The sequence below is a fragment of the Sarcophilus harrisii genome, chromosome 2 (genome assembly GCF_902635505.1).
Source record: "Sarcophilus harrisii chromosome 2, mSarHar1.11, whole genome shotgun sequence".
Classification (NCBI taxonomy): domain Eukaryota; kingdom Metazoa; phylum Chordata; class Mammalia; order Dasyuromorphia; family Dasyuridae; genus Sarcophilus; species Sarcophilus harrisii.
The window spans coordinates 630,334,971-630,356,660 of NC_045427.1; the positions used below are offsets into that span (position 1 = coordinate 630,334,971).

A 21,690-nucleotide genomic window follows, 5' to 3' on the forward strand; every position below is an offset into this window, starting at 1 on the left:
AGATCACTGACTACAAGCAGAGGAAGACAATTATGTAAATAGTCTATCTGGCTGCTCTAGAGATTTGGGGCTCAAATCTGGGAACTTTGTCCCCCAGTCCTTCTTCTGTGCTTGGTATGACCAATTGATGAATTCCTAACACTTTTATAGAGCAACTGAAATGCCACATCTTTCAGAAAGTCCGTCCTGCTCTCCTCAATGAGTCATGACTTTTCTCTCCGTAGTCCTCAGAAAGTCCTCTGAATTTCTTTTAGTCACTTATCATTTTGTGGTAAAGTTATTTGTGTGCAGCGAGGAAGCGAGTCTTTGCCCTTACAGTGGGCTGGTTTTCCTGGAGATAAGCACTTGAGGACGGCCAGCTCTCCCCCTAAGAGCAGTCCAGAGGGAAGGGGAAGATCACTGGAGAAGGAAGATGCATGTCCCTGCTAAGGTCCAAGGGAGGTGTTGGAGGGCAAGGATTGGGACACACCTGCTGGAGGAGGCACAAGGAGAACAGGGAGGGATCACCGAGACCCATTGGTGAGTAGACCAGACAGAGGATTGTGTGTGTTTTTTAAAGAGACAGCCGTCAGGCTCTCTCAATCCCAGAGCAGGCCCTTGGTGAGAGGGGCTGGGCTGGTTGGTGGGCTTCTAACCTGGAGACAAAAGGCTTAACCCCAGAAGTTGTAGCCCAGGAAGGAGGAGAGCACCCTCAGCCAGAGAAAGGGCTCCCCTGCAGGGTGCGGGTAGCAGTAGGGAGGCTGTGACTGTGAGGAAGGGGTATCACTGGTAGAGAACAGGGGGATAAGAGCAATGTAGGCTCAGAGGGCTCTCCTAGCTGAGTGCCCATCTCCAAGCACAAATTCCAGATTTCTGCTTTTGGGGGGGACATCTCCATGCCTTTGAGGAAGGGGTGACCACCAGAGAAGGTCTCAACTCCTCTGGGCGTCCTTTAATTTGCAAATAAAATTGTTCTGTACTCAGGGAAATGGTGCTCTGGGCTGGATCCTAGTGTTCTTTAACATATCTGACCTTTAAAGTTTGGGAGCAGGGCTCCTGCAAACGTACACCTTTAAACTCAAGTCAAAATCGCCTCTTTCCTCTTCTCTTCTTCTATCCTTTCTCTTTGTCTCTCTATCTTTTATTTTTTTATCTAGTTTTTTTATTTATTAAACAAACTGTTTATGCCAGACCAAATCCCCCCTTCCTATCTAATAATGACTACATCTTTCCTACTTCTTTCCTGAAACTTCCAATATGTGTATTGATAATCTTCTAGTCTAGAAATTCCCAATTCCTTGGCTGACTGACTGACAGCTCCCTGGCTGCAACCTAGAGGGATAAGAAACAATCAGATATACTTGTGTGAGATCCTTTCCCTCTCCTTTTTTGGTGGCTTCTTACTAATAGGGCCCGCTTTCTATTCCTGACCCTGCTTTCCTTCTGAGGGTCACCTTGGGCTGATCTTTCCATGCTCTGAAGCATAGCAATGATGCTGAGGGGCTTGAGGATAATCATGAAACAAATCAGCTCTTAAAGGAGGCAGGGCTGGCTTTCTCCCTGACTTGCTTTGCCAAGTTCTGAATTCCCCAGCATGGTGGGTGGCGCAGTGGAAACAACGGGGGACTGGAGTTAGAGCCCCAGAGCTCAGAGCCTAGCTAGGAAAATCACTGTGTGACCTTCCAGGAGTCCCAAGTCTCCTCTGGGCCTTTTCCTCATCTGCAAGAAGAGGGAGTTGATCCAGATGACCCCTGCTTCCTGCTCTAACCCCACCCCCTCCCTTCTTTTTTCCGCCTCCTTGCTCCAATGTCTGGATCAACTTCAAGAATTCTGCCTTGGTTAGAAAATTTTTTCGATCTCCTGCAATTGAGGGCAAACTGAAAGTGCTAATTCCTTTATGACAATTAGGGGAAAGAACCATCCAGTGAATCGGGCCTGTTAATTCCCAGCAAATGGGAGAAAGGCAAGGCTTTTATGACTGCTTAAAGAGAAGCGTCTTTCTAAAAGGAACACACGGCTAACAGAAACCAGACAAACTAATGAGTAATGACAAATGAGGTAACACCTCCTCACAGTGAGGGGGGCTTCAGAGGCAGCAGGAGGCGGGGGAAAAGCGCTGGACCAATCCCAGAAAGGTCCAGGTATCCACCTTGCACAAGTCAGCACAAAAGAATACAGCACATCACCTGGACACAGAGGCTCGACCCCATCTCACGGATGGCCTATCTCACTTCTTCCTTCCTCCCTCCTCCCACCCTGAGGGCAACCAGATGAGAAGAGCTCTCTCAGCAGCCCTCCCCAGCTGCTTCCCATACCCTGCCTTACTCCTTTGACCACTACTCCCCGTTAGGGCTAATTCCTACAGTTGGATCCCAGACCCCAAAAGAGCAGGAGCTGCTGCACATCCTCAAAAACAGAAGCCGTGCATCCAATGTGGCCCAAGGACAGAGAAGACAGAACTCCTACAGGAAGGCCTCCTTAACGCCCAGCACTCCCAGACCTCTCAGCCTGCTCAGGGTCCAGCGCCCAAGCCCAGGACTCAGGTTTGGCACAGGGCACTTCAGCGCTCGCTCCAAAGCCACTGCCCCTCAATGGGACTCGTAGGTACGGGAAGGAAAGGAACGCAGAAGGGCGAGTTGGGCAAGGACAGAGATGGCGGCAACACAGAAGAGGCGCAAGTGTTCCAAGGAAAAGGAGGATTTGGCCTGGTACAAAGGGGGCTCTCAATCTGGGACTCAGCTCCTCCTGAAACTGCAGAGCAGAGGCCGGGCCTGGCCAGCTCACCTCACCCCCAACAGGAGCAAGCTGTGGCCAGAGGGGAGAGCGGCCTGTGCCGCAGAGGGCTCCGAGAAGAAGGGAAAACAACAGCCAGGCAGACCAACCAGAGGTGAGGATCTCAAAACCAGGGAGGAGGAGGAATAAAACCCCAGAGATACTGTGCTACAAAGGGAAACACAACACATCCAGTAAGAGAAAGAATACAACAGCACACAGTCCTCTACGATGGTGACAAGGATGTCCAGGGCCCCCAATCCCACGACTCCTGCAGGACTCTTGGGTACATCTTTGATCCCCTTTCCTTAGCCCTTTCCCCAACTTCCTTCCCTCTCAGCCCTCTGCAGAAACAGCAGAGCTTTCCCTCAATACTTAGCACATTCAGTTACTGTTTCATCTTGATTCTACCCTTCAAAGGTTATCTTCTGGTAAAAGCTACCTGCAGGTGCTGGGGTTCCTTCCTCATTACTATTTTTCTAGCATGACCACTGGCAAGCTTTTGACACTGACGACCATCTCTACTAGTTTGTAAATCTTCTCCCTCGGCTTCGGAAGTCTCATACCTCAATCTCCATCTTGGCTGTTTCCTTGCCTCCGCATCCTCAAGTGCTTGTATTTGCCATCTTTCTTCCTTGGTCTTCTCCATGGGTAATAAGCTTCCTCCTTGGATTTCATGTAGCAGTTTGTTTTATAGCTTCGAATTCCATAATATTGTATATTATATATGGCTGCCTTATTCCCTATCGGATCCTAAGCTCTGAGCCATATAAAATCTCATCTTCCACTTCTACCCCAGAGTTCACACATAATAGGTATTTAATAATATTTGGCTCAATTAAGCAAAGTCCTTTTATCTCTTTTACCTTCAGTTTCTTCTGAAAAAGGAGGAAGGTGGACTAAAATCAGTATGTATAATTCTTAATCAATTGAAATCTGAGCATTTCTCCATGTTCTAAGCCATCACCCATAACTAGAAAGCATGCTCCAATTTCTCTATGAATGAATTCACTGGGTTCCTGCAGAACTGTCACCTTCTGGCTCCCCATGAGGAGTTTTTGTGACAATGTCAACAAAGTGTATGGCTGGCCATGCTTTGCCTTCCTTGCATGATAAACTTCAGGGACCAGAAGCACATGTTGATTCTGCCTGGTCAGTCATGCTTGAATATAAAAATGCCCAGAATAGTAGCAAGCAAAGCACAGAAGGCATATGGAGAGAATAAGCAGAAGCCCCAAGAAGAGAATCCTTGGGTCCTTTATCAGGCTTCTTGCTCTTCAATTGCCTCCATGCTCCAGGATCCTGCCTCTTCGGCCCACTCTGTGCCAGCTGCTGCCAAGGTGGACACGCTCCCCCTTCCCTTCCTCGCCTCCTCCGGGCTTCCCTGATTCCTGGAGATGAGCTCCAACCTCACACCCTGCTGGAGACCCTTCGGTTTGTTTGCAGCAGCTGGTGCATCACTGCTGGGAGCTCGGCCCACCTCCTCTGTCCCACTCCCTCAGGGCCTCTGTCGGTCTCCCTTTTTGGGATATGAATGAAGGGAGAGCCCAGCCTAGTGCTGTGACCAGTGGCTCTCCAGGGCAGAGAACAAGGGTTGATGTCTAGTAAGAGTTATACGTGTTTGATGCATGACTGAGTGACTCTGGACCGTTAGGCAGGAACCCGTCTGCCTGGAGGGCTCCAATGAACTCCAAAGATTCCTGCCTCGAATCCTTGTCTCTCCTTAGAATGAGAACTCTAAGGGACCTGGGGGATCACCCAGTCTAACCCCTCATTAGTTAAGGGAGGCCCAGAAAGATCATAAGGGAATAAAGAGCTGAGCCAATCTTCCACACAACTGTGCTAACACTGCAAACTGCTCCTTGATCAAGAAGAGATTTTGGCTATTTCTGTTCCTGCCCTGGGCAAATATGTATTAATAACTACTGATACTCATTCAGCAAATATTTATGAAGTGTCCTCTACATGAGAAGCACTGTGCCATACAGAAAGATTCTAGTTTTCCTATTCTGTCAATATTTTTTCTTGTGCATTCCATAAATTCTGCTTTCATAATTCTTTTCTCTTTTAAGACATCTGGGAGCAGCTTGCCATGGTCACATTCTCTCCACTGGATCCTCTGCTCCTCAGGTACCGGTTCGTTTTCCTTTGTCTCATAATATTCCTAGATGTCTGATGCTTTCTCCTGATTCTGGAGGTATGGCTCCTTCTGCTCAGTCTTTAGCTGAGACTTCTTCCTCCTGAGATCTTTCCCCTTATTTTCTCCTGTTGCTGACTTTCTGACTTTTCTCCCTCCAAAGGTGGTTTACCAGAAACTGGATCTCAGACAGTCTCAGCCTCCTTCCATGGTGGGCAAATTCACTTCTGGGGGACAGAATTCACTTCAGCACACTGCACGTTTGTGGAAAGCTCACTTTTGCCCTGTCCCTCATTTCCTGGCCAAGCTCTCCTGCAGCAGGCAGCATGCTGTGACTGTAGCCTGAGCAAATCCTTTATTCAGATCTCTGTGGCAATGGGAGGAGGGGGGAGTGGGTTGATGGCTTGGGATGTGGAGTTTGAGTTGCAATTTAAGTGGGTCGTCATGGGAGGTACTGGTTCTGGGAGTATGAAGGCTTATGGGTAATAAGGGAGAGGATACTGAGGAAGCACATACCAGGCCCTACAGATCAGCCTTCTCTGCTAGGCGTTTTCCTCTTGTGGGTTCATGGTGAACTGGACAATAGAAATGACTTAATTTCCTTTACACTTGATAAGAAACACCTATTTTAGAGAGAGCTCAGAGGTCTGAAGGATCAGAGAAAATACCTAGTTACTCATCTTGATGCTCACAGTACCCAAGCATCTGGAGTTTATATTCTAATGGGGGAAGAGAATACATAAAGGGAGCTGAAAAGTGGAGGGGGCAGGAGGAGAAGGAAAAGAATGGTGTCCATCTGGGGGAGGGGTGGGTTATGCCATTGGTAAGGAGGTAGAAAAGTCTCGAGCCTAAATTAAGCTAGAATTGAGTGACTGGGGATTTTCCTGAAATAGAAGTCTTATCTGCATAGTCACCCTTTATAGGAATAGAGGATGGGCTGGAACCAGCTCATATCAACTTGTGAGAGAGCTGAGTGTTAAATTTTCAGTGTGATCATTTATACTTAAGAAATCAGCAAAAGTTACAACTTAAAGCTTGACTTATTGTTTTGTTACTAGTCTAGACTTAAGAAAGTGAGAAGGAAAATGTTAATAATGCAGATTAACCTTAAAAGGTGTCATATGTATAAGCATCTCCCACCCTCAAGCTGGTTATTAAACATTTACCAGCATATCTGAGGGCCTATGGGTGGGAGATTTTACTTTCCTGGAGTCAAACTCCAACTGAAGGCAATGAGCCAAAGAGAGAAAACTAGAAAGAATTTCACTTATGAAAGTTGGGAGACATAGAAAATTTTGTCTCAAGAGAATGAAATGTCTTCCTCTCCTACAGTATCAGCAAGTACACAGATTCAATGACTTCTGAACAGATTTCAGTTTCCTGGTCTCTCTTCTGCATAATGTTGGCCCATATCAGAGTACCTCAGCCTTCAGAATTCACAAACAGTGAAGTGAGTAAAAAAACAGCTGATGAGTTGTCAGTGTTCCAGAGGGGCAGTTACTAAACAATTAGAAACAGCAGAAAAGCACCTTTGTGTCTACTTCTAGGCTGACCAACCAATAAAAGGTTCAAGCCAGACCACCAAATCAGTCTTACGAAGTATATCTACTTAGAAATTATTAATATGAAAAACACACATGATGTTTAAAATGGGGTGGGGGAAAGAGATTGGATTTGGAGCCAAAGGAAGCAAGTTAGAATGATGATCCTGTGACTTAGCTTCCATGATACCTGGGACTCAGAATTTTCTATCTCAGCTCAGTTACCTCCTTTACAATAGGAGCTTTACAGTAGTTGAGCGCTGAGGTCCCCTTTCAGCTCTAAATACTGTGATCCTATGTCCGATTGAGAATCAGTGCCTTGACTGATCTAAAATGGGGGCCGCATAGTAACTTTGGGATTACTTTGGGATATTTGGGATATTTTTATTTCTACAATTAATAGCTGCTATCTACAAAGCCAATTGTTTAATTCTGAGGAAAAGATAGCTTGGCATAGTAGAGACCTAGATTTAAAGTTAGGGATATTTGGAATTCCATCTCTGACTTATACTGACTATGTCCACGAGTGCCTTACTCACTTCTCAATGCTCCATGGCCTCTGTCCATGTTAGGCCTGCATTGTGCCAGGCCCTGGAGAAGCCAACAGACACACGACCAGGCTTCTGTCCTCAAGCTCTCTCCCATCTGTAACTTACTGCATTCTGTCACATTCCTATCAACCATTTGGAATCACTGGCTCCTCAGAAAATGGTCAGGTATCCCATCCTGCAGAAAGTCCTTTCCAATCTCTTCCTTATTAATAGCACTCTCTTAGAAGTGACCCTATACTTCCCATGTAATTTGTCATTTATAAAATGAGGGTTGGGATAGATAATCCCTGAGGATCAGGGGTTCCAAGCTGTCACTAGATGAGGTGCAGGACAAGTCACTCCTAGCTAGAAGTGCAGACTTCACAGAGGGATCCTGGAACCAGATCCCTCCAACTTAAAACTGTCAAAATGGATAACAAAGAGATTTTAACTCTTATTTAAGTTCTCTTACTCTATTAAGTAAATGCTGATTAACTGGGAAACCATTAAGCTCCTAGTATATATAAAATATTGTGCTGGGCAGTGAGGGATTTCCAAAATGAGGGAAACCTGCTCCAGCCCTTGGCCCTCATTCAGAGCTGATCCAGCCTAGTTTTCATACAGTTCTAAGGAGCTACTGCATCTGACCACCAAATGTGCCCAGGGTACCTGAGAAACAGGGGCAAGGAAGCTGGAGGGCAGTTTATGCAGAGCACCGGCTTCTTTGAGACAGACAAGTATCACAGAGCAAGACCGAAGCTGGAGCAACAATGGTCTAGTCTAAGAAACAATACAGGGCAACAAAAGTTCCAAACTCATCCTTTGTTTTACCCTGACTTATTTGGATAGTATAGTCTGGTGGGAAGGAAAATTGTCCCTAATACATTTCCCATCTCAGAGGAGCAAAAACATTTAGGTGGTACCCTAAGTCTGGATGTCTGTGTGAGTGTCTGGGATGGCAGAGGGTAGCCTGTCTCACAATTATATGTGTTTCCCTTCCAGGCTGTTTTCCTCCAAACATAATGCTGGAGGTTTCTATGTCCTTGGTGATAGATGGGGTTCTTCAGAGAAGGGAAAAAATTGTATCTTTATTTTGGACTGCTATGACTCTTTCACATGCCTTCTGTGGAGTGACATGAAGGCTATGCCATAACCAATTTTAGGTGCTCAAATAGGAGCTGCTGACCCTTTTGCCCTTCATGGGGAAGAACTTAGACACAAGTTATATTCAGGATGTATCTTAAGATTGTCTCCCTAGAGGGAACTCTAGGTGACAGAAATATGAACCAAATAGAGAACGGTTTCTTAGGGACCCCCTAGATTGAATGTGGTCTGTGTAGGCCCAGAGCCTGGAATGTTGGACTACGGGCTACAGGAGGGTAATTTTTTCCTCCTAATGATGCCCCATTACTTGTGAAATTGAGTTTATACCACCAGCAAAAAGTCTTTTTGTTTCTTTCAAATGACTGGAATGTAAAAAACATATCAAATCATTAATATTTTTGTTGGTAGAAAGTAGGAAGTAAAGACACACAGTTATCTATTTAAAATGACTTTAATATTTTAACTAACTTTGCACCTGAGCTTGAGACCATATGTGTCAAGTTTCTGCCTGGAATGAATTTTACATCCTATTCTAGTGGCCTGAACCAAAAGCCACTCATGGAAGTGGAAGGAACATCGTTTTGGAAGACAAGAACTGGTTTTAGGTCTCTACCTTCAGGTTAAGGGATTGGAAATGCCAGAAGTTCCAAGCCAAGGAGCTGCTTCTTCCAGGCCAGGTACAGCTGGGCAGCTGTGGTATGAGTGACCTCAGCCCTGACCTCCAAAGACCACCCACTTTCAGGAACCGGTTCCAGATTCATTTGAAGAGTGTGTGCTCTAAGCTAGTGGTTTTTTACTATAGACTTTTACCAAGCTGCACATTTTCTAGAATGACTCTGTTCAGGCAAGCCCAGAGACTCTGTGAATTTTAAGTGGAACAAACACTAGTGAATGACTTTAATGAGCAGATATAAGAACACAAGGTTTGCATTTCACCTATTAAATGTTCCCTACGGGCAAGCTGCTTAGGAGACACTTTGACTTGTGCAAAGATCAGAAATACCAGAAGATAAAAAGAAATACAGTAATTTCTTCATCTTTGTAACAGGATTGTGAACAAACCTCTGTAATACAATGGTCTTTGCTGTGAGGTTTTTTTAAACAATCAAAATATCAGTACTGAGGGCCTAAAAGGCCTTAAAGTCTCACTTACATATAACATAGCTTCACTTGATTTCATAAAGCTTTACTCAGAGATTCATTACAGAAGGAAACATTACAGTTACCAAGATACAAATCTGGAGCAAAAAGCTGGACAAAAGGACAAAGAGAATCTGTGAGTGGCTGTAACCCTGAAATGAGTCCCTGTCTGAAGAGGACAGAGCCAATGAGGTCTCTGGTCAGGAGAACAAAAGAAGCTTTTTAACTCCTAATCTTCCATCTGTGTTAATTCCCTACATCTTCTGGGTATCAGAGATGCAAAATTTTTTTTTTTCTTATCGATGGTTTCCCTTTTTAAACTAGTGCCATTGATTCTGTTTGTGGCAAAGCCTTTTCGATCTTGTATAGGTAAAACTGCCGATCTGATGTTTTGTGATTGTCTTTAACCCTTGTTTGGTCAAGAATTTTCCCTTTAGAAACGTGAAAGGTCCATGACCTTGTTCTTTTCTTGTGGTGTTAGCTTTCTAGAGCAGCATCAAGGCTTACCATAGACTGCTAAATAAAATGTAAACTTCTTACACCGGCATACAAAGCTCTCCACAATTTATGACCATCATTAGGTCTTCCGTTTCATCTCATATTATATTCCCTTCCACATCCCTCTGAACTGCTCACCCTGTCCACACACACCCCTCCCCCCACGCTTTTGTTTACCTTGTTCTCTATGCCAGAATGTCTGCCTTCCTGTTCCATCTGGATTCTTCCCTATTCTTTAAAGTTCACCCCAAATGCTACCTCATCCATGGAGCCTTAATCTCTGTTCTTGGTCATGATCTTTCTCCCCCCAGTCCTCATACAGCACTTGTGCCTTTCAGGTGCACTTAATGTGCATGAACTAATGGCATTTCCCTTTGTTAGGCTACAAGACACAGAAGGCCATTTAGGTACCCAAGACTCTACCGTGGTCCCCCTTCTCTTTTCCCCCGCATTCTTCACTTGGTGATCTTGTCAGCTCCCATGGACTTAATTACCATCTCTGCTGCTGATTCTCAAATTTACCACCCTGACCCATGCTCTCTGCTGACCCTAATCTTGCATGTCCAACTGCTTTTCAGACATCACAAACTGGATGTCCGGCAGACCTCTTAATCTCAATCTGCCACAAACAGAACCCATTACCCTTCCCCCAAACACTGCCTCCTCCTACCTTCCCTATTAGTCCACCACTCAGTCCCTCAGGCTCACAGCCATGGTGGGATCCTGATCCCCCCTCTCTTATCCTTCTTACCGGAGCTGTGGTAAGACCTGTCCTTCAGCTCTGTCCCACCTCTTGTCTCTGTCCCCTTCCCGCCACTGGGGGAATCTCTCTGCCTCAAGTCTCTCCCCACTCCAGCCAGGGCTAACCAAGTCACATACCCAATAAACTCCATTTCTATTGCCTCCAGGAACAATTACAAAGCATTTTTTTCTGGATGCAAAGCCCTTTATGCTCTGGCCCCCTCCTACCTTCCCAGTCTTCTCACACCTTATTCTCAACATGTACTCATCAGTACAGGGATGCCGGCCTCCTGGCTGCCTCGTGAACAGTGGGCTCCATCTCTGGGTTCAGGGCATTTTCTCTGGTTGTCTCCCATGCCTGCAATGCTCTCTATCTTCAACTCCACCTACAATCCCACCTTTTACTGGAAGCATTCTCCAATCCCGAGAGCCTTCCCTTCATTATTTATTTCTTATTTATCCTGTACTAAATAGTCTCCCTTTGGACAGTTGGGTTTATCTCATTTCCCTCATCTGTAAAATGAGCCGGAGAAGGGAGTGGCAAACCACTCCACTATCTTTACTAAGAAAACTTCAATTGGGGTCAGAAAGAGTCAGAGCCAACTGGAAAAGCAATACCATCCCCACGAAGTCTTCCTCATCAGACTGGAAGTTCCTTGAGGATAGAATCTGTCCTTTGCCTCCTTTTGTACCCCTAGCACTTAGCACAAGGAGACAAAGTAGGCACTTGGTAAATGTGTATTGATTTATTGAGGACAGGATGGTGTCCCAGTGCTGAGGAGAGTACTTAATAAATGTGCTTATGCACAGGAGGTGCTTCACAAATATTTACTGAATGAAAGCTCACAACCTGCAGAACCCTCCAAAAGAGGAACGTGGCTAATAATCCTAAAGTAAGAAATAACCTGGAATGTTTTATAGAATCATAAATTAGATAATGTTATATCATTATTGTAAATTGTTAGTTATTGATAAATCACTTTAATATAAGATACTGTTTATGTTCTATTATAATAATAAATTATTAGTTATATCAAATTATAGAATATCAGAGAATCAGGTCTTTTAGTCCTATTCTGTAATACTAAAGATGATTCTTATTTGTGATAGCTCTAGAGGGCAGAATGAAGGTCAGCAGGGAGAGCTATGAAGCTTCAACCTTTCTAGGGAATAATGTGTAATTATGCAAGAAGAATCACTAAACTCTTCATATGTTTTGACTTAGTCTATGTCTCACTGCTAGGACTCGTCCCATGAACTCAATAAAGTTCAACATATAACAATTCTGAGTAATATTCTTCGTGATAGTCAAGCAAACAAACAAAAAACACTTGGAAACAATGTGGGTAGGCATAAATTAGGGAATAACTTAACAGATTGTATATAAATGTCATGGGACATTATTGTTGCAAAAGGAAGGATGAATATAAAGAATACAGAACTGATACTGAGGGAAAAGGATCGAATCACTAGGACAATATACACAATGATTATTATAACAAACAAAAATACCACTAAACTTCGTCAGTTGGATTTTGCTAAAATTCATAATTGTTACAAGTAAGGATTCAATGGAGCAGAGGTATGCTGAGAATGATTTTGATGTTTAAAAAGGTATAAAAATCATACATTTCCTGCCTTCTTAAACAAAAGATGGTGAACAAATTTTAACCTTGATGCAGACTGATAATTTATAAACATGAAATGAATAATTATATAGTGAATAGTTGAATTGGGAGTTATTATCTGTGCCCCAGTTAAGAGCTGTAGGTCCTATGCCTCCATCCTGTCTTGCCTCTAAAATTTCTGAAGGTAGGTTTACCCATTAAATTCTAGAAGATAAAAAAGCTAAAAGATTGAGGTTGAACTGACATAAAACACAGCTGGCAAACATTCAAGAAGAGAAGGAATATCCCTCTGTACTCAGGACTGCTCTTTATTCATTCCAGCACTTCACTAGTGATGAACAGAAGAAAAAACTACTGGGCTAGCCAATGGGAAGCCACCTCTGCAAGCAGTCTCAAGGCAGATTGGAGAACCCGGCTAACATCAAGAACAGTATGGAATTTCCCCCCTATGTCCTGACTTCCCTCCCTCTCTGGACACTGACCTTTCAACAGGCTGTGAGTAGAAAAGCAGACAGAGGATTCTTGTTAGCTCTTCATGGAAGCCTACCTGAACCATGTCTGGAAACTTCCGAGATTGGGGCATTAAGGGTAGCCTTGGGGAAAGCCACAGTTGTTTTATTATATTTGAGTTATTATTTCTGCTTCTATGGTCATAAGTAAAGAGCTATCCAGTATAGTCAAACTACACTTGTGTGTTCACTCCAGGAGCACAACGCTAGGGTCTGAAATCCCTTTACATCTCCAAATTGAGAGCTGCCGTATGGGCGATGGTTATACATAGGGCTGTTTGTCTAGGAGCTCTCCATAATGTGTTCCAGTCATTTATAACAAACATTTGCTCAGAAGGCAATAAAAACCAGCTTCTTGTTATCTGGAGACAAAATCCACTGCAAAAACACAGAGAGGAAAAAAGCAGATACAGAAAGAACATGACACACTCTAGAGGATAAATAATGTCAATTTGCCAAATAGGAATGGGGCAGTGGAGAGGGGACAATTCACCGATTTCAGGGGGCTGGCAGATCACCCCCGGAGTCACTCAATGGGCCAGAAAAGATTGGAGCCGCTCAAGACGACCTGGCCAGGGTGGCTGCTCTGGAATGCCACCCCCCCCCAGGTGCCCAAGGTCCCCTCCTCCCCACTCTCCATCTTCCTGCTCAGCTTCTACTTCTCATGATCTTGAGGCCCTCCTCCTGACTAGGAACATGTACATTTCTCTTTAGTCCCCCTTATTATCTGCCCCTCGGTTTTGAAGAGGCCCAGGGACGTCATGGAGTGATGTCTTGACTTATGCAGGAACTGGATTTATGTGAGGTAGTTGCACAAAACCCTTAGCCTCACTCTACCTTCCCAGTGGCAGGACAGGGGTCAAGATGATGGGCGATAGCCAGGACACAGTGGGTGCCCCTGGCTGGCTCGGCCACCTTCATGATCATCTTACTTGACCGCAGAGCTTGGTGCTTCCCCCCACCACCCCCAAGCATCCTCTGATGCATCAATGCTGGAACTAGCAGAGGACATAAAAGACCAGGACCCTTATCAAGGAACAGGATCAGGTCCTGGGGAATCATGATCTCAAGATGATTAAACAAGAATCATAGAATCTCAAAGTGGAGAGAGAAGGCATCAAGTCAAACCCCTGCCATAGCAGAACACTATTCCTTTGTCACTTATAAGGTCCACCAAAAGTTTTTAGACAATGGCTTGATTGATGCTTTGTAGTGATAATGGTTTATTAAACTACAGTATGGAAGTAAACAGTACATTCAGCTGTTCCTGCCAAAAACTAAAGGACTCTTCAGTGCATAAACAAAATGACAAACCATCTGACATGGCCAGTTAGGAAGAACAGCCACCACTACAACAAAAACCCCAAATGCTGGCCCAACAACAAAAATCCTGCTGTATTCAATGTCCGAGGAACTATATTGTACTTTCAAGCGTCCCGAGTGACTGGCTGCTGCTACCAAAGCCCCTGTGGGTCTCCTGGTGAACAGTGGGAGTCTTCTCCCTCCCGTGAGATCAGGGACCCACTGAAGGGCAGAAGGAGATGGACTCGACAAGCTTTGCTCATCCCAATACAAGGGAGAGCCCCATTGCTGCCATGGGGACGAGCTTGTATTGCGGCATAGGTGAGTGGATGCTTCTTATTTTCCAGCAACTTAATGATGATTTTTGGGGGGCAAACTTTTGGGGGAGGCCTAATGCTTCTTATAGCACTAAGATTACTTATCATTTCATTAAGAATAAAAGCAACAAGAACCAAGGCAAATCATACTCTTCAAAATAATAAAAAGAAAAAAGATTTTTCAGATAATTCAAACTTCTAAAAGGAAATGCTTTTAAAATACAACTTTCTTTTCCCTTCTTTCAATTCCAGTGTCATACTCCAAATTGTCTACCATATTATTCATTTACTAGGTGGAGTCTTATATTCAGATTAGTGTAGTTGTCTTAAAAAAATCTAAGCATCAACAGGGTAGGGACCATTTTATTTATACTGACTATACAATCAACTGAAAGTTTTTTTTTTTCAAACTTTCAATTTTATTGCTCTTTTCTTTGATTCCTGTTTTGCTGTTTATTTCCATATCTTTATTTTAGTTACATGTAAAACAATTTTTTTGCATGTTTGTTTTTAAAACTTTTAAGTTCCAGATCATTGAAAGTCTTTTGCCTCCTCAGTTCAGTGAGGCTGTGGATGGCACCCTGGACCCAAGGTCACAATGATCTGGACACAAACCTGGTCTTAGGTTCTCCCTTGCTAGGTGACTGTGGGCAAATTCCTGAGTCTGTTTGCCTGAGTTTCTTCACATGAAAAATGGGGTAATGACAACATCCACTTTGCAAAGTTGTTGTAAGGATTAAATGAGAAAAAAAGCTATCTAGTGGGCATCATATGTTTATTCTCTTCCCACCCCAGTCCCTTTTCTAGTCTCCTCACATCTAAGAAGCTCCTTGATATTTTTTCTCTATCCATTCTTCTTATTTATGTTTTCTTCACATGAGGCATTTTTTCTTTTAGCTATTTATTAGCTTCTTAAGTCATTCAAGGACAGAAATTGTCTTAGGACTGACCCTGACTTCCTCAACTGCAATAATGGATGCTATGGACACCCAACCTCTGAACCTTTTTAGTCAAGGACCTAAACAGGCTGTTGAAAGTGGCCATGTAAGCAGCCTGTGGAAGAGGCACAAAAACAGAGCCAGATACCCCAAGACAAGGTCACAGACTGGTCCAATGGCCTTGGACAAAGCAATTTAGTTCTCTTCAGGCTCAGTGTTTTCTGTAAAATGGTGATAACTATCCACTCTGCCTTTGGGATATCTACTTCAATGTTCTCATTTTATAAGTGAGAAAATAGAGAATCAGAGAAAGGAAGGGACATGACAAAGCTATATGGGCAGCAAGTAGCAGAGCCAATATTCACAACCAGATCTAATTCTAAATCCATTGCTCCTCCAATCCATGCAAGCAAGCCTGAGAGAAATCATACCTCTCTATTTCAGGTAAAGGACAGTAAAACTGTGGTAGGACAGGACCTGATAGACAAGTACCTCTAATTTAGGAGACAGATTTGTTTTATTTGCATTTGATTAAAATACTGCATTAAAAAAACACATTTAACAACGTATTTCCCATTTCTTTCTGTCATTTCTCCTTGTTTAGATTCCCTGTAACATCCATGTGTTAGCCCAAATCAATCCAATTTAAATTAAATAAGCATTCATTATATATTTACTATGATATGCTAGATCTTATTTACCAAAAAATGGGGGGGGGGGGAAGAAATTGAAGAAAAAAAAAAAAGAACAAAAATGTCCTTGCTCTTAATCTCATTGATTTTAATATTAAAAGTCGAAATTTTGAAAGTGTAGATATGAGATAACCTGAAGCAAAGGAGATGCTCGAGACCAGGTCTCCATATTTTGGTGAGTAATTGCCAAATTCTAGGGCCACACAATTCATCTATATTTAGGAAATACCCAGTATGAAGGAAGAAGAATTAGGTGCTAATCAAAGAGAAGGTGAGAGCCCCTGAAGACTGGCCCCTCCCCCTCCCCCCAGCTGGAGAGAGCGCTCTGCTGGAGACTCTCAGATACAAAGAAAGCAAGCACAAAGTAGAAGATGAAAGCTGACACCCCCAATGGGTCAGGGGCCCAAAGAATGACTGGAGGAGGTGGCTCTGGAGCAGAGCTTTCAATGAAGAAACTAAACAAGAAAAGCCCTTGATTTGGAGTCTGGAAAATTGAGGCTTGGTCCTGATGCACATTAGCTGTGTGACCCTGGGCTTGTTTCCTCATTATTCGTCAAGGATTGTTATGGATGAGGAAATGGAGGCCAATAGAGGTAAAGGGCCTGCCCAGGATCACCCTACCTATACTGGTCTCTGAGGCAGGATTTGAATTAAGATCTTAAGCAACTCCCAGTAGCTCTCTTAAGAAGAGAGGAACAGAAATGACCTTTGGCTTTAGAATAGATGTTATCTGTTGTCAAGACAGAAGAAGGCCAGCTTTCCAATAATTAGCCCCAGGAGTCATTCAGCACAAAGAGAACAATGCTAAAACTGGGCAAGCTTAGCCAGGGATTAGAATGACAATCTGTCCTTGGAATACTCTCTAAATGATTCACAAAAAAACTGGACACTCTTTTGTTGCAAATGCAGAGACTTTTTCTTGGCATTCCCTTGTAAAAGGTTCACCTACAGTCTCTACAATTCCAACAAAATCATGTAAATTATTTAAAGTCTGCATGCCACTTTTCAATGATCAAAATGCTTGGCTCAAAAAAACTGCATATATTCAAATTAAAGTGGGATCTTTCTATAAAATATCTCAAGGTCAGAAGGCTATTATGAAGTAAAAATAAGTTTTCAAGGAAATATTCAGTGACACTGAAGTGACGTGAAACCCTGGGATAAACGATAATGTTCTGGTTAAGTATCTCCCTGGTTTAACTACACTGTATAAATCAAATGAAATCCCTAGTCAGATGACAGAATTATATTTGTATAGAAATTAAGATCACAAAGAAGCAAATTTTGGTACTGACTTTCCAAGGTGAGATGAATGACTGGACTATGAACCTTGCCTTGGGGCAGCCCTCAGAGGAACTCTGGGTAAAGTGCCCTGGAGTTTAGTCCCTACTTAATGAAACTCCACCTCCATTTGTGTCCCCACACTGTGGACACTTCATCTCCCTTCTTCTGCCCTGTCTCCTCATCTGTAAAAGAAACAGGGAGGACTAGAAGGGCTCTAAAACTCCTTATCCAGTGCTCCAGTTTTATGATCCCATTTTAAGAACATTTAAATTGCCCTGAATTGTTCTTCCTGGGCATTTCCTCTAATAATAATAATGATAACAGCTAGCATTTGGATAGCACAGTGCTGTGCAAACAGCATCTATCTCCTGGGATCTGCACAGTGACCCTAGGGACTCCCAACAGACATGGCCTTTCTTCCTAGAAGTGACCTGGCCTCAGCTACTTTTATGGCCTCCCTTGGGACACCAAGTGAATGCACTGAGCTAAGTAAATTTGTGTGGAATGAATGAATTTAACTTTGTTTAGTTCTTAGCCTCCAAAGCTCTTTTGGTTAGAATATACAGCCCCCCTCCATACACATACCTATACTATTTCTATATCTGCATCTAAATATCTGTACTTCTTAAAGTTACATCATGAAGATTGCTGGAATAACTTTTCTATCTGTAGACTCCAGGCATCCACAGCCAATACAAACAGCACTAGCAGAATGACATTTTTCCTTTATTGCTCTACTTAGAGAAAAGCTTTGTGAAGATATTCTACTTATTACTGCCCTTACATGCTGATTAATTATTTGCAAATTATGAGAGTAAATACAAATGTGTACAGAAGTCACAGCACAATAATGAAGCTCCTATTTATTTGGTGCTTCAAAGACGCCAAAAGACTTTCCCAACATTAGCTCGTTTTGTGATCACAACAACCCCAGGAGGTGGTTCTGAGATTGAAAAGATTTGGAGGAACATCTGTAGGGTCATCCAGCTAAGAAGGGTCTCATCCCCACTGGGGGCTTCGGGACTCCTAAGGTCCAGCACCAGACTGCTTCGATAACCATGCAATGTCTAGAACTGGAAAGGACCTTCAAAGACTCTGCTCAATTCCTTTTATTTTTCAGAGAGGAAAGTTGAGGTCCAGAGGGGAGAAATGAGACCCTAAGAGACTAGTAACAAGTGAAAGCCAGTTCTCCACACTCCTGGTCCAGAGCTCTCTGGGCCATCCGTCCCGCACTGACTCATGCCAACTGGCTTTTCCCATGTGAAGAATAAAAGACAACGACTAGAGAGCTTTCCTGCTGCTGCAGACCTGGGAGAGGGTGCTGGGGCGGGCTCCTGGACATTTTACAAATGTGCCATATTCCTCTGATCAGTGTTTCTGACCCGGCTGGCTTATGTCTTTCAATCTTTCCCCTCTTTGATCCTCATTAAAGAAGCGGGGTCAAGTATCTATGTTCAACCTTTCAGTTACAGTTGTGCACATTCTTCAGAATCCAAAAAAGATGCTTAAGACCCTCAGAATAGAAACCGGCCTATCAGCCCTCCCTTCCTGTGTTAGAACTGCACACGCTGCACTTGGTGCAGAAATAACAACTCAAAAGGGCAAAGTGAAGAAGAAACGACATAAGATAGTGACTCACTGCAAAAAAAGGAAGAACAGAGAGACAGGGTCTTCTCAGTTTCCATCTCAAAAAGGTGCACAAAAGAGACAGAATCAAAGCTAGTGGAAACCACCTCACACCTGCTGGAAGGCTGTTTTGTGCTTGCTAACAATCTGGTGCACAGCAAATAGAATGGCTGCATTATCAGAGGGGCGGCAGCATCCATTTGCCCATGAGGGAAGGGAAAGTAACCCACATCTTCACTTGGGGTGCAGAGGCGACATGTTACAGTTCAGCTGTTTTTTGGTCATGACTAAGTCTTTATGATCCATGTGGGGGTCTCTTGGCAAACATACTGCAGTGGTTGGCCATTTTCTTCTTCAGTTCATTTTATAGATGAGGAAACTGAGGTCAACAGGGTGAAATGACCTGCCCAAGGTCACACGTCTGGTAAGTGTCAAAGGCTGGATTTGAACTTAAGAAGAGGAGCCCTGCTGGGTGCAGGCTAGAGCACTCTGGGCATCCCCCTAGTGGCTTGGAAAAAGGAAGACTTCTGGGGGTCTGGCTAGAGTTCTACAAATAGGCAGAGGGTCAACATGGAGAAGAGGCCTTAATCTTGTTCTGAAGAACAATGCTTGGAGGGTGCAAAGAGAGAGGTGGACGCTGAGTTAAGGAACTTCCTGCTTGTTGGAGCTGGCTAGGGGAGGAGGCTGCTGGGAGGGCTACTGGAAACTTGAGCGGACCAATGGAGGGCAATGTTTGGGTTCTTCAGTGCTAAGCCTGGGCTTCTTTGAAATAAAAACAGGATGTCTATGATGGGGCTCTCAGGAGGTGTGAAAAATTCCTCTTCTTCACCCTAATTCTGGTCTGACCACTTATGCACTCTGCAACATTTTACAGCACGACCTTTCCACATGGGCACAGTCTTTTCTCATGGGCACGGCCTTTACTTTAGGCATGGGCACAGCCCTTACTCATGGGCACGGTTCTTTACACACGGACACGACCTTTCCTCATGGGTATGGCCTTTACACACGGGCATGGCCTTTATACATGGACACGACCTTTTCTCATGGGCATGGCCTTTACACACGGGCATGACCTTTCCTCATGGATACGGCCTTGACACACAGACACGACCTTTCTTCATGGGTACGCCTTTACATGCAGGCATGGCCTTTTCTCATAGACACACAGCCTTTACACACGGACATGACCTTTTCTCATGGGTACGGCCTTTACACATGGGCATGGCCTTTCCTCATGGGTACGGCCTTTATACACGGGCATGGCCTTTCCTCATGGGTACAGCCTTGACTTTAGGCATGGGCACAGCCTCTACACACGGGCATGGTCCTTACACAAGGGCACAGCCTTTGGCATGGCCCTTACTCATGGGCACACCTTTACTCACACACAAGCAGTTCCCAGCTGTCTGGCTTCTGCCACCCTGCTTCTCTCACCCTCAGGACTGGTCTTCCAAAAACCTTGTTCTTAAATTCCTCGAGAAGGGCATCCATTTTGAATTGAAGCTCTTGTCCTTATACTGAGAGTAAATGAGTGCAGATTCCCCTAGACTAGACTTCCTTCTTCAGCCCATGTTTCTTATTCCATCAAGCCATTTGCCTTGGCCATCTTGATCCCACAAGATGTAAGCCTCCACAAAGGAAGGAACCACTGGTTTTCTTATCTCTCTTTAACACACACCACAGAGCCCAGCACATAGTAAATACCTGTTGAATAACTGTCATCCATTGATGTTGAGCTCATATTACTTCCCATCCCCCATTTCCCATTCCTACCTCTTGCTCTCTGAACTGACTGTCTATCAGCTTTGTTCACCATCTCTCCGCTTTCCTGGTCTAAGACTTCTTTGCCCATATTCTGTGTTTTGTCTTTCCCTATTTGAATGTACGTTTCTTGTGGTTTGGGACTATGTTACTTTTGTACATGTTTCCCACCATCTCCAGAACTTAGCACACAGTAGGTAATTTTACAGTATAGAATGGCCCCCTCTAGCAGCCAGTTCTGACTGACACTCAGCAGATCATCACTAAAACTAAGCAGAAGATGAACCTGGGTCTTTCGTTTTCTTTCCTTCCTCACACAGACATAGAGTGTCACCAGAATTTTCAGAATTTAGGAAGTATTATCAGTTTTATTTCAAATTATTTTGAAATTCAGGCCATTCAGTCATATATTCATTGCTTGTGAGTTCTTTTCTAATAGTCATACATCTCACAAGAATATACAAACATGTACAAATGAATGATAGTACTTTATGTTTTATAGAATACTTTCTTCAAAAAATTCTGTCCAATAGGTAGTGCAGGTAATCAATAGTCATCAGTTTAACATCTAGTATGTATCAGGCACTATGGTCACTGCTGGGGATACAAAGATATAAATGAACAACCCTGCCCTCAAGGAGTTTCTGTTCTGTTGGAAAGAATCCCTGTTCCTCCATGAGGCTTACACTGGTGTCTGTGCCCTTACTTTTTCAATATGTTGATGGCTATTTCAATATCATCGGTTTGCGCTGTAAGCCTCTGCATTTATTTTCTGAATTGAAAATCATGATTCTGAGAAAGGGGCCTGAGTATCACTAGGCTGCCTGTCTGGGCTGTCTGGGTACCAGATGAGGAGGACAGTAAAAAGCTTTTTGTCAAAAAGGCTAAAATGGAACAGCACGTACCGTCAGCTGGTGTATCAGAAGGTCCATTAAGAAGGTGATCTTGTTGCTGAACAGAACATAAGCACAGTTTTCTGAGCAGTTGCTGCAGGTGAGATTGTACACATTGATGGCATTGCTGAGAGACCTAAGAGAAAGAGAACATTTCATTTGATAAAGTCTGAGCAATGGTTCTCTCAGCATCTTAACACAAAATCATGGTGACAAAAGTAAAGTCCCAGTGCTTATGACAATAACCTAGGTATTCATCCCACTGACTCCTTCCCAAGGCTGTTGTCTTTTAAGC

General features: G+C 43.7%; 1 protein-coding gene and 1 long non-coding RNA gene across 5 annotated transcripts in view; one reads left to right on the forward strand and one right to left on the reverse strand.

The window, feature by feature from the left end:
* Positions 1–21,690, reverse strand: part of SCAPER (S-phase cyclin A associated protein in the ER) — a 352,222-nt gene that overhangs the window by 73,140 nt on the left and 257,392 nt on the right. For all 4 annotated transcript variants that reach the window (XM_031956800.1, XM_031956799.1, XM_031956801.1 and 1 more), the window contains one exon: positions 21,408–21,531. In XM_031956800.1, coding sequence (XP_031812660.1) covers positions 21,408–21,531 — 124 coding nt within the window. The remainder of the gene's footprint in view (positions 1–21,407; positions 21,532–21,690) is intronic.
* LOC116421979 lies at positions 201–12,802 on the forward strand. The gene is made up of 3 exons (XR_004232577.1): positions 201–519; positions 4,824–4,881; positions 12,392–12,802. It is a non-coding gene; the product is annotated as an uncharacterized LOC116421979 (long non-coding RNA).